The 13,927-nt window shown below is 37.8% G+C and overlaps 1 protein-coding gene across 3 annotated transcripts in view; it reads left to right on the top strand.

Annotated features, from left to right (window-relative positions):
- The window catches only part of RAP1A (RAP1A, member of RAS oncogene family), an 85,894-nt gene that overhangs the window by 55,422 nt on the left and 16,545 nt on the right, over positions 1 to 13,927 (top strand). For all 3 annotated transcript variants that reach the window (XM_061410837.1, XM_061410836.1, XM_061410839.1), the window contains 3 exons: positions 8,418 to 8,501; positions 10,343 to 10,411; positions 12,397 to 12,453. In XM_061410837.1, the coding sequence (XP_061266821.1) occupies positions 8,445 to 8,501; positions 10,343 to 10,411; positions 12,397 to 12,453 (183 nt within the window). In that variant the 5' untranslated portion in view covers positions 8,418 to 8,444. The remainder of the gene's footprint in view (positions 1 to 8,417; positions 8,502 to 10,342; positions 10,412 to 12,396; positions 12,454 to 13,927) is intronic.

Here is a 13,927-nt window from a genome sequence, read left to right as displayed (position 1 = left end):
TAGCTTCCTGCTATTCTATCTCTGATCTCTCTTTTCCTTTGATCTCCCTTATATACTGTATCAGTTTTCTATATTATAATTATATAATATTTGTGTATACATTACTTTTTTTAAAAAAATCATTTTCTCCTCATTGCTTACTAGATAAAAAGTACTCTTAACATGGCAAATGCTTTTGTAAGCATAACCCAGTCTCCATACCTGACTTCAATTTCCATACCTTATTTTTAAACCCTGTGTTTTACTCATGCTGAGCTATGCAGTATTCCCTGAATCTTCTGTATTTAATAGTTTGGAGTATTTGTTCACCTGTTTCCTCTGCTTAGAATGCCCTTCACTACATACCTATAACATTCCTCTTTAGCTTTTCACTTAGCTTTTATGTCAGTTCAGTTCAGTTCAGTCACTCAGTCGTGTCTGACTCTTTGCAACCCCACGAATCGCAGCACGCCAGGCCTCCCTGTCCATCACCAACTCCCAGAGTTCACTCAGACTCTCGTCCATCAAGTCAGTGATGCCATCCAGCCATCTCATCTTCTGTCGTCCCCTTCTCCTCCTGCCCCTCTTCTCTGTTCCTCCATCCTTCCCCAACCCTTTAGTCTTGTCTCTATAGTAACTTTGTTTGCAACTATATTGTAGTTTTTTGTTTTTTTTTTTTCCCCTCTGTGAGCTCTTTGAGGAAGGAAACAGATATTTTTGTTTTTTGTCCCTGGTATCTAGTCCATATTAACAGACCTGTTACCTGGGAGATATTTTAAAAATATTTGATTCAGAACAAAGCTATTCTTGGTGTCATGTCTGTTACATAGTCTACTAATTTATCCTTACCATGTTGCTTTGTTCCAGCCACTATAACAAATTATCATAGTCTGGGTGGCTTAAACAACAGATTTATTTCTCACTGTTCTGGAGGCTGAGAAGTCCAAGATCAATGCCCTAGCAGATTAGGTGTTTGGTAAGGACCCACTTCCTGGCTTGTATTTGGTTGTCTTGTATCCTCACATGGGAGAGGGCAGAGAGAAGCAAGCTCTCAGCCTCTTTCAAGGGTATAATCCCATACATGAGGGCTCTGCCCTTATGACCTCATATAATCCTAATTATCTCCCAAAGGTCCCACCTCTTAATACCATCATATTGTGGGGAGAGCTTCAATATAAGAATTTTCAGGAGGCATATTCGGTTTCTAACAGTATGTATATATATATAACTGTTTGGGGGCTTCCCTGGTGACTCAGACAGTAAAGAATCTGCCTGCAGTCCAGGAGACCCAGGTTTAATTCATGGGTTGGGATTATCCCCTGGAGAAGGGAATGGCAACCCACTCCAGTATTCTTGCCTGGAGAATTCCATAGAGAGAGGAGCCTGGTGGGCTGCAGTCCATGGGGTTGCAAAGAGTCAGACATGACTGATACTTTGACTTTCACATATAACTGTTAGTCTGAGAAATTTCTTCCCTCTTTCCCATTGAATTTCCTAAATTAATTCTATTGAGCTATAATTTACATGTAATAAAATGCACCTATTTTAAATATACAGTTCAGTAAGTTTCGATAAATCTGTATACCCATGTAACTACCATCATGATCAAGATAGAGCTCATTTCCTTCACCCTGAAAAGTTCCCTTATGCTCCTTTGTAGTCATCACTCCTGCCCTATCACCACTGGTCCCACGTAGCTTTTTGGCACTATAACTGAGTTTCGTATTTGGAATTTTATGTAAGTGGAATCATACAATATTCACTGTCTCATATTTGGCTGATTTTGCTGAGCATGTTTTTCAGATTCATCTACATTACTGCATCTGTCAGTAGTTTCTTTTTATTAGTAGTATTCCATTGATTGGATATGCCACCATTTACCCATTCACCTCTTGATGTATACTTGTATTGTTTCTGGATTTTGGCTAGTATGAGCACCAAGAGTTGAAGTTCTTCCCCCCCACCGCCCCCCGCCCCCCCCAGCTTGACTTGTTGAAAAGACTTTTACACACTGAGTTTCTTTAGCCCCTGTATTAATGATCTATTCTTGTGTAACAGATGAACCCAAACCTTATTGTCTTAAAACAACAGTAATTATTTATTGTCCCTCACTTTCTAAGGATTAGAGATTTGGGAGTAGCTTGACTGGAAGAGTCTGGCTCATGGTCTCTTGAGGCTACAATTATCTGAATTAAAGCTTGACTATAAGACAGGCTTCAAAGGCGGCTGGCTCACATAGTTGGCAAATGGGTCAGAGGCCTCTTAGAATGGCTGATTGTCCTCATGACATGGTGGTGGTTTCCCTCAAAGGGAGTGATCCCAGAGACAATGGTCCAAGCAATGCCTTTTAGATGATAATCCTGGAAGTCAGATATTGTCTGCCATTTTCTGTTGGTCACATAACCAATCTTGAGTAAGCGTGGGAAGAAACTACACAAGGATATGAATACGAGAGGGAACAACACAAATCAGGACTACCAAGAGGCCAGGATCACTGGAGAGCATCTGAGAGGATGGGTACCACAGTCCCTTTTGTAAAAAATGAATGGAATGTATGTCCATGGTTTTAATTCTGGACTTGATTTGATTCTACTGCTCTATGTTTGTCCTTAGGCTAATACAACACTGTCTTTATTATTGTAGTTTTATAGTATGTCTTGAAATCAGGTAGTATAAGATGTTTTCTTTTTTTTCCCAAAACTGTGGTGGCTATTCTTATTTATATTTTCATATAAATGAAGTCATCTTGTCAGTTTCTACAAAAAGATTGTGATTGTGATCACATTGAATCTGTATATCAATTTGAGGAGACTTGATATCTTAACAATGATATGGACATATCTTGTGGCATAGCTCTATAATCATTAAGTCCTTAACCAGACACATTTTGTAGTTTTAATACAGAAGTCTTGCACACATTTTGTTACACTTACCTAAGTATTTCTTATTGGATACTAATATAAATGGTATTTAAAAAATTTCATTTCCAGTTCTTTTCCAGTATATGGAAATATAATTGCCTTTTTTTGTATCAACCTTTTATCCTGAAGCCTTGCTAAATTCACTTCTTAGTCTGGTAGCTTTTTTTTTTTTTTTTGCATATTCCTTTTAGGATTTTGTACATATAGAATCATGTCAGCCTGTGAAAATAAGTTTCATTTCTTCCTTTTGCATAGGCTTATAGGCTTAAAACCTCCTATGGACTTTGCAGGTAGCACAGTGGTAAAGAATCCACCTGCCAATCAGGAGACTCAAGAGACACAGTTTGATCCCTGGATCAGGAAGATCCTGTGGAGGAGGGCATGGTAACCTGCTCCAGTATTCTTGCCTTGAAAAATGCCACGGACAGAGGAGCTTGGCAGGCAGCAGTCCAGGAGGAGGCAGAGAGTCAGACACAACTGAGCACACGCACAGAGCCTCCTGTATATAGCTTAGTACTATTGGACGGAAGTGGTGAGCGTGAACATATTGGTAGAAGAAAAAGAGAAAAACGTAGTACCAATAGATGCAGGAAAAGATTGGGGAAAAAAATCTAGCATCCATTCCTGAGAACCCATATAAAAAAGAGTATAGCAAATAGTATAAAGAAATCTGAAACCAAAATGTTTGAGAACACTGACTAGAGTAACCTAAAATGCTAACTGCTTGGAATAGGTAGGGAGTCATAATCTAGAGTCCCCAGCACTTGTACAGAAAAAAAAAAGATACATCTTTATTTTTTACTAACCTCTAAATGTTAGTAAGGTTAGTAAATCAACCGTGAATAATCGTTGGAAGGACTGATGCTAGAGCTCCAGTACTTTGGCCACCTGATGTGAAGAGCCAACTCATTGGAAAAGACCCTGATGCTGGGAAAGATTGAGGGCAGGAGGAGAAGGGGGCAACAGAGGATGAGATGATTGGATGGCATCATTGACTCAGTGGACATGAGTCTGAGCAAACTCCAGGAGATGGCGAAGGACGGGGAAGTGTGGTGTGCTGCAGTCTGTGCGGTTGCAAAGAGTCAGAGGACTTAACAGTAACAGCAACCTCTAAATGAAATTTAGTGTTTGTTTCTATTTTGGATGCAGGCAACAAACCACAGTGGTAATGTTAGTGCCAACTGTGACTTTGTCACTAGTAAATGTTACTTTTAACTTTTCTTGTATTTGTTTGTTTCTTGAGGATAACATATAATTAGGTCTTGCTTTTTTTTATCTTGCCTTTGAATCTGAATGTTGGAATATTAGAATAGATGATTTACATTTAATATAATGATGTGGTTGCCTTTTAATTCTATCCTGTTTTGTATTTCTCCCATCTCGTCTGTGCTTTTTTGTTTGCTTGTATTTTTCCTGCTGTTTTGTGGATGAATTAATTGTGTTGTTCAGTATTTCATTTTATCTCAGCTCTTGGCTTATTTGCTTGCTTTCTAAGTCACATCAGTCGTGCCCGACTCTGTGTGACCCCATAGACGGCAGCCCACCAGGCTCCACTGTCCCTGGGATTCTCCAGGCAAGAACACTGGAGTGGGTTGCCATTTCTTCCCTGCCCTTCTATCCCTGTTGTTGCTCTAGTATGTACAGTATGCATCGTTAACATATAATTGAAAGCGAAAGTGAAAGTCACTCACCCATATCCGACCCCATGGAAATTCTTCATACACTTCATGAAATTCTCCAGGCCAGAATACGGGGGTGGGTAACCGTTCCCTTCTCCAGGGGATCGTCCCAACGCAGGGATTGAACCCCGGTCTCCTGCATTGCAGGCAGATTCTTTTACCAGCTGAGCTACCAGGAAGGCCTGATACATAATTACCTACCTTCAAATAATATTACTGTACTACTACAAATATAACGTAAGAACCTTGAACATCATTCTTCCTGTTCCCTTCCTTTCCTATGGTATATTAAGTGCATGCTGGTGAACATTTTTCCTCTCCTCAGTTTTTCTTTTTTGGGGATCTTAGAGGATTTTTTATTTCACTTTCATTTTTGAGGGCTATATTCATTGTATTTAGCATTCTAGGTTGACCATATTTTTCTTGAAGCATTTGAAAGGTGTATTTTCTTTTGTCTTGCCTAGCTTCTTGAGAAAATCTATATATTTTCATAACTTTGTTCTTCTATATCTAAACTTTTTCTTTGGGCTTCTTGTGATTTTCTCTTTTTGACAACTTTCAGGAATTTGATTATTATGCATTGTTCTTTTCTTTGTATTTATACTAAGGAGAGGATGCATTGAATTTCTTGGATCTATGAATTTATAATTTATCAAATTTTGAAAGTATTTTATTATCTGTTTTATTTTTCGAATCCCCCCCCCATTCCAGTTACAAACATATTAGCCTACCTGATAGCTGGATATTGTCCTGTGGTTTTCTTCTTTTTTCTTCTTTTATTTTCCTTCTTCCTTTTCTTTTCTCCCTCCTTCCTCCTCTGTCTCTCCACTCTTTACCCTCCTTATCATCAACTTTATTCTATCTTTCTCAGTTCCTTTGAAGTTTCCTTCTGCAGTGTTTAAGATACTGTTAAGCGCATCAGACATTATTTTTGAACATTGAAAGTTCATTTTGGTTGTTTTTTATGTCTACCATTTCTCTCCTCGTTATATTTTCCTTTAAATCCTTGAGCGTATTTATCATATCAGTTTTAGAGTTCTTATGGACTAATTCCATTGTCTCAGTTCTGGGACTGTTTCAGTTGACTCATTCCACCCTAATTTCAGGTCATATTTTCTTTGTCATCTGTAATAATTTTTTTGGATGCTGTGGACATTGTAAATTTTATATTATTGAATGGTGGAATTTTTTTTCTTCTTTAAAAAAATTTTGGACTTGTCCTGACAGGCAGTTTTTTCTATGGATTGACTCAATCCTTTGAAGCTTGTTTTTAAGCTTTTTTTGGAAGCATGTAGAGTATTTTCTTTCTTGAAGAGCTCTCTAGTCTTTCCCATTCTATTGTTTTCCTCTATTTCTTTGCATTGATCACCGAGGAAGGCTTTCATATCTCCATGCTATTCTTTGGATGCATTCAATGTGTATATCTTTCCTTTTCTCCCTTGCTTTTTGCTTCTCTTCTTTTCACAGCTATTTGTAAGGCCTCCTCAGACAGCCATTTTGCTTTTTTGCATTTGTTTTTCTTGGGGATGGTCTTGATTCCTGTCTCCTGTACAAACCAAGGGAACATTTCATGCAAAGATGGGCTCAATAAAGGACAGAAATGGTAGGGACCTAACAGAAGCAGAAGATATTAAGAAAAGGTGGCAAGAATACACAGAACTGTACAAAAAAGATCTTCATGACCCAGATAATCACCATGGTTTGATCACTCACCTAGAGCCAGACATCCTGAAATGTGAAGTCAAATGGGCTTTAGAAAGCATCACTATGAACAAAGCTAGTGGAGGTGATGGAATTCCAGTTGAGCTATTTCAAATCCTAAAAGATGATGATGTGAAAGTGTTGCAGTCAATATGTCAGCAAATCTGGAAAACTCAGCAGTGGCCACAGGACTGGAAAAGGTCAGTTTTCATTCCAATCCCAAAGAAAGGCAATGCCAAAGAATGCTCAAACTACTGCACAATTGCACTCATCTCACACACTAGTAAAGGAATGCTCAAAATTCTCCAAGCCAGGCTTCAGCAATACGTGAACCGTGAACTTCCTGATGTTCAAGCTGGTTGTAGAAAAGGCAGAGGAACCAGAGATCAAATTGCCAACATCTGCTGGATCATCGAAAAAGCAAGAGAGTTCCAAAAAAACATCTATTTCTGCTAATTGACTATACCAAAGCCTTTAACTGTGTGGATCACAATAAACTGGAAAATTCTGAAAGAAATGGGAATACCAGACCACCTGATCTGCCTCTTGAGAAATCTGTATGCAGGTCAGGAAGCAACAGTTAGAACTGGACATGGAACGCCAGACTGGTTCCAAATAGGAAAAGGAGTACATCAAGGCTGTATATTGTCACCCTGCCTATTTAACTTATATGCCGAATACATCATGAGAAATGCTGGGCTGGATGAAGCACAAGCTGGAATCAAGATTGCCGGGAGAAATATCAATAACCTCAGATATGCAGATGATACCACCCTTATGGCAGAAAGTGAAGAAGAACTAAAGAGCCTCTTGTTGAAAGTGAAAGAGGAGAGTGAAAAAGTTGGCTTAAAGCTCAACATTCAGAAAACGAAGATCATGGCATCTGGTCCCATCACTTCATGGCAAATAGACGGGAAACAGTGTCAGACTTTATTTTTCTGGGCTCCAAAATCACTGCAGATGGTGATTACAGATGTGAAATTAAAAGACACTTACTCCTTGGAAGGAAAGTTATGACCAACCTAGACCACATATTAAAAAGCAGAGACATCACTTTATCAACAAAGGTCCGTCTAGTCAAGGCTATGGTTTTTCCAGTGGTCATGTATGGATGTGAGTGTTGGACTATAAAGAAAGCTGAGCACTGAAAAATTGATGCTTTTGAACTGTGGTGTTGGAGAAGACTCTTGAGAGGTCCTTGGACTGCAAGGAGATCCAGCCAGTCCATCCTAAAGGAGATCAGTCCTGGGTGTTCATTGGAAGGACTGATGTTAAAGCTGAAACCCCAATACTTTGGCCACCTGATGCGAACAGCTGACTCATTGGAAAAGACCCTGATGCTGGGAAAGATTGAGGGCAGGAGGAGAAGGGGACAACAGAGGATGAGATGGTTGAATGACATCACTGACTCAATGGACATGGGTTTGGATGGACTCTGGGAGTTGGTGATGGACAGGGAAGCCTGGCATGCTGCAGTTCATGGGGTTGCAAAGAGTCGTACACGACTGAGCAACTGAACTGAACTGAGAGTATTTTTTTACTCTAGGGTTTGTTTAGTGAAGTGAAAGTTGTTCAGTTGTGTCCAACTCTTTGTGACCCCGTGGACTAAACAGTCCATGAAATTATCCAGGCAAGAGTACTGGAGTGGGTAGCCTTTCCCTTCTTCAGGGGACCTTCCCATCCTGGGAATCAACCCAGGTCTCCCTCATTGTAGGCGGATTCTTTACCAGCTGAGTCACCAGGGAAGCCCTGGTTTGCTTACTTCTGTACTAAAATATGAATGGGAGAGCCCTGGTGGCTCAGGGGTAAAGAATCTACCTGCCAGTGCAGGAGGCATGGGTTCAGTCTCTGGGAAATCCCATGGATAGAGGAGCCTGGCAGGCTACATCCATGGGATTACACAAGAGTCAGACACAAGTTAGCGACTAAACAACAAAACAAAAAAATACGAGGATTCTGGAATTTCAAATGAATTACCTTTTTTCAACAAAGAAGACCTCTGGTCAGAACTTTGGATAGTTTTCAGGAAAAACAAACAAACAAAAATGAAAAATGTCATGTTATTTTATGTAACAGTTGTATGTTCTTAGGCTATTCTTAGCATGTTTACTAATCTTTGATTTTTTTTTTCTTTCAGATTATCAGTATTTAAACAGACCACATCATGCGTGAGTACAAGCTAGTGGTCCTTGGTTCAGGAGGCGTGGGGAAGTCTGCTCTGGTAAGTTAGCCAGCTAACTGTAATGAATTAATATAATACAAAAAGGATGTTCATATCTTCTTGCCTTACAATTTCTAGTCACTAAAGAGAAAAAGTGGCATTGTTTTTATATGCCTAGTATCTGGCTCACCAGGGGACCCAGACTCATTGAGTAACCATGGATGTGTATTTTTATAATGGTGGCTCTTCTTCTTTCATTTACCAAATATTTATTAACTATCTATAATATGGCAAACATTAGTGTTTGTGATTTAAAAGAAAGAAATTATTCTCATTTCTAAGGAATTTACTTTCTAGTGGGGAAAACTGATCATTAAAGGTACCAGTGGAATAATTCCTATCCTACCCTACCCCAGGCTTATGTAGCATAAAGGTCATTTTTTTGTACACATGCTGTATTTATTATTTATTGAGCTTCTACAACATCAGACTCTAAAGTTACAACTGTCAACAAAATAGTCACAGTCTTCTTCATAGAGGTAAGAAAGGAAGTTGGAGATATTACAAAAGAACAGAGACTATTTCTGCAAGGTTCAGTAAGTTACAAATAGCATATCAGTCACTTCCTTGGGAATAGAATTGGAAAAAGTGGTAATAAATAGGTTCAATTATCATTACATATGCTTTTGTGTCTTTTGCACTTTTTCATATGTCCATGAATAAAAATAGAAATCCATAGGAATTAGTGAGGTTGTCTAGGGAGGGACTAGAGAGAGAAAAGTCAGGACAGTGCTCTGAGTACCTCTCAACCTTGAAAGAGTAGGTAGGATTGAAGGATCCAGGATGGAACAATGTATCTTTATACTTGGATATAAAGAGTACCTTTACATGACTGTGCAGAAGTCATAACACAGAGGTAGCTGGTTGTTATCAAAGCAGCTTCAGTAGGAATGATGTCATAACCATCCTGGGTAGATTGAAGAGTAAATGAGAGCTGAGGAGATGGAACCACTATTACAGATAGTTGAAGCTGACCATATTCAAGTTGACCTATTTAGTGCAAGCTAAAATAGTGTATAAAATATTTCACTGGCTAGTTGAAGTGTGAATGACATTTGAATCTCAGCTGGCACTCCAGTACTCTTGCCTGGAAAATCCCATGGATGGAGGAGCCTGGTGGGCTGCAGTCCATGGGGTCGCTAAGAGTCGGACACGACTGAGCGACTTCACTTTCACTTCTCACTTTCATGCATTGGAGAAGGAAATGGCAACCCACTCCAGTGTTCTTGCCTGGAGAATCCCAGGGACGGGGGAGCCTGGTGGGCTGCCGTCTATGGGGTCACACACAGTCGGACACGACTGAAGTGACTTAGCAATAGCAAAAGGGTGAATATGATATGTGACTGTGATTATAAATTTAATACACTCAATAAATTTTAATTCCCTCTTTTTTTTCCCCCCACAATTAGAAAGCGTGTTTCAAAACTTTTTAAAATTTATAACTTTTGCCTCTATCCTTTGAGGGCATGAGATAAAAATTGCTATAGATACATAAAGGTGGGTAATAGGAAACACTGATAAATTTTCAGATTTTAGTGAATGAGAATCCATGTCCTTATGTATATGTATCCTGGTTGTATTTTAAAACTTAATATAGTAATTATTTTAACAGTGTAATGTCAGCTGACCGTTTTTAACATGACCACCTCCTTTCATAAATATATTATTAATTATGAATGTGTCCTTATAAGGAAAAACAATGATACTTTATATTTGCATGTTCACCCAGAGTTTTCACATAATTTCACTTAATCTTTACCACTCTGTGACATTAAATGACCTATAAGACGGGCAGGTTTTTCTTCTAAGTCCTTAACTTTTATCTGCTTTTTTTTTCCTAGACAGTTCAGTTTGTTCAGGGAATTTTTGTTGAAAAATATGACCCAACGATAGAAGATTCCTACAGAAAGGTAAACGTGAAACTTGTATACACATGCTTACAAGTATCCATGGAATAGCTTTTTTGAAAATAGTTTTGAGAAATGATACAGATACTCTGTATCTATTTTAAAAAGTTTCACCAAGACAGACTATTGCTTAACTATAGAGAGCTCTGTGTTCTTACTGATTGTTAATCGTTCTTTAATGTATGCATTTAACGATGGGAATTTTCTGAATGTAGAAAAATTGCATATAAATAAGTATATTTTTTAGGTATATTTTTAATTCTTTTTATGGACTAAAATTAGGATCACTTTATGCTTGAAGTTATACTGTGACTGAAAGTTATTTTTATGTAGTTAAATAACTTCAGAAATATTTCATCTTTAGACTTAAAAAATTCTATATTTGGATTCTGTATAATTCTGTAAGGGGTGGATACCTGGCACTGTACATTTTTATCCCAGCCTGTAGAAAGCACAACACCAAGAGTAAAACCGCTAACCATGGACTTTGCATGGTAATGTGTTGATGTAGATATAGGTTCATTGACCCTCCCACTTGTACCACTGCGATATAAGTCGGGTGCTGCTATGGAGGAGGCTAGCAAGGAGCAGGAAAGGGATATATGCTGCTCAGTTTTGCTGTGAACCAAAAACTACTTTCTGAAAAATAACACTTACTTAAAAGGAAAATAAATTTTAATAGTTGGTCTTGACAAAAAGTACTGTTTTATTTAATTATAAGACTAGCTAGAATTGTGGCGAACTTTCATGATTTTATTTCCCAAGTATGTTATGGGGTAGAAAAGACAGTGCTGTAAGAAAGCCTGGTAGGCGCCCCCATCCAAAAGATTAAACCTGCCTTTCAACAAATAAGAAAGGGTTGTGTTGTCAGATGTTCTAGAATTTACCTTAAATAGTACTGTAACTCTTGCTGAATTAAGTTCATTAAGCCTACCAGCAGAGCAGTTTCATTATCTGCAAATTGGAAACAAAATTGTGATATATTGAGAAACCACAGACCTAATCCATTATTCATTGAACATGCCCCCTCACAGATTGTGCAGATTATTATCACATTAGTCCTATAAGTGGTGGAGTGTGAGTTTGTAGAACTGCCCATGGTCCTCTTCATCAATCCTTTATTTGACACAGAAGCAGTTTAAAATAGTCCTTAGGTTAACAAGTTTATTTTTAGAAGACAGTGTTGCATTACTGAAATCTCCCCCAAATAAGTTGCTGGTTAAAGCTTCAACTATAAACAGAGATCTGTACCTTGAGTGCTGAAGCACTTTTCTTAATCCCATATTTATTAAAAATTTTCCAAACCATTAATAGTTGGTACTTTCTTTGGGCCAGCCTTCTCTTTTTCTGTAAAACCCTGGGAAAATAGAATTTAGTACATAAAACTTCACCTTATGCACACAGCTTTTCCAAAGAAGTACCTTTTTGTTAAAGTCTTGAAAACTGTATGAGTTCAGTGTTATTGTGTTCCCTTTATCTCTTCAGTTTAAATTTTACTCTGTATTAAATTGGGGGCACATTTAAGTAAAACTTTGACGACTTGAATGTGGTAAGTGGTCAGTTTTCTTTACCCCCAAATCTTGGCTATATTTTGAGCTACTTGGTACTTTTGTGCCTTGTTTTGAAGATAATATAAATATACATACTTTATTGCTGTTTTTTTTCCTTTTAGAGCTATACCTGTTTATTGCTGTTTTTCTTAAATTGCAGAATATGACCACTGCCTTCTAATAATAACAGAAATCAATGCTCATATTTCAAGGTGGTCAGAAAAATATCTAAACTCAGCATTAACAGTCCTGGTAGAATGTGTTTGAGACCTCCTATTCTTTATTATACTACCAAGTTAGGTCTCCACCAATACAGCAAACTGCTAGAGAAAGGCTTCCAGTTGTTAATAGGAACTTTGAGTGAAGAGGTGGGAGGAAAACAGACTGACATTTTGATGTTACTTTTTTATTCTCCACCCCCAACCCCGACCCCAACAGCAAGTTGAAGTAGACTGCCAACAGTGTATGCTCGAAATCCTGGATACAGCGGGAACAGTAAGGATGTTTCTTTCTCTCTCTCTCTCCTTTTTTCTTGTTAGATTTTAATTTGTAAACAGGTTTTTGTCACCTGATTGATTCCTCTGAGTAGAAACAATTGTTCTGATTAAGAACTTAAGTCTCTAAATGTAAAACTTCTTACATTTTCTTACGTGCATTAAACTCTTTGATGTACTTAATGCCCACATATCACTATTAAATTGTATGTTGAGTTCACCTACAGAATCTGTGTGTTGAGTTTCTTTTTTCCTGTATTGAGGTGAGCGTTATGCTATTACTGCTCTTTTAAAAAAAAAGGTATTTAAGGTATTTTAAATCCAGAATTTTAGTTAAGATAGGTATTTCGCTGGGCTTAAATAAGACTGTCTCTTGATACCATAGTAATTCATTTATTTTAAAAATTGTTTTTGCCTTTTATTAGCATTTTAACATCTCACGGGACTAGTGATGTAGCAGTGTTTTCTGACAAAAATCTTTAGGATTATTTCGAGCCTCATTTTTCATATCTTTAAAGGAGTATAATGATGATAGTACATTATAGGGTGCTTGTAATGATCAAATGGGGCTTCCCTGGTGACTCAGTGGTGAAGAATGCACCTGCCAGTGCAGGAGACTCAGGTTTAGTTCCTGGGTCGGGAAGATCCCCCGAAGAACTGAACAGCAACCCACTCCAGTATTCTTGGCTGGGAAATCCTATGGACAGAGGAGCCTGGTGGGCTGCAGTCCGTGGGGTTGCAGGACAGTTGGACGTGACTTAGCAACTAAACAACAACACTGATCAAATGAGATGGTGACTATAAATCATTTGGCACAAAATACCTATAATATAGTTAATGAACTCTATGTATTTGCTTTTATTTTATTATCTTCACTTGTCATTACCTTTTTAAGTTTTTTTGTTAATTAATGATGTTTTATTCTGCCACAAAAAATGCACTCATTACCTTTTTAAGTTTTTTTGTTAATTAATGATGTTTTATTCTGCCACAAAAAATGCACACATTAAATGATTCTCTTTTTTTTTCTCCATATGTATAGACTTTTCCTGTTAGGCAATGCTCTAAAATGAATGGCATTCTTAAATGTTTTAAGTTGTTTTAAAATTCACAAATATACCCCATTATAATTTTATAAATGGTGAGAAAATTTCAGATCAAAAAACATGAAAATACTGGAGCAATTAGAGTACAAATTATACCATATTTTCCTGTCCTTTTGTGGGAAAATGGATCTTTATTCCAACAGGAGCCTTGTATCAGCTGAATTGAGGTCTCTCCCTCTTGCCACTTTCCCCAACCCCCAATTTTCCTAGCTTCTGAATCAGCAATAATTCCCCATTGTTTCCAAAGACCCCAACAGTTAAAAAACTTAAAAAAAAAAACTTTCTACTTCTTCCTTTCACAGCTTCTACAACTGTGAGGACATTCTTCTTCCTCTTGTCCAAATTAAGGAAGTTTTCCTCCACTGCAGA

The sequence above is a fragment of the Bos javanicus genome, chromosome 3 (assembly GCF_032452875.1).
Source record: "Bos javanicus breed banteng chromosome 3, ARS-OSU_banteng_1.0, whole genome shotgun sequence".
Classification (NCBI taxonomy): Eukaryota; Metazoa; Chordata; class Mammalia; order Artiodactyla; family Bovidae; genus Bos; species Bos javanicus.
This window is presented reverse-complemented; position numbering and strand designations above follow the sequence as displayed.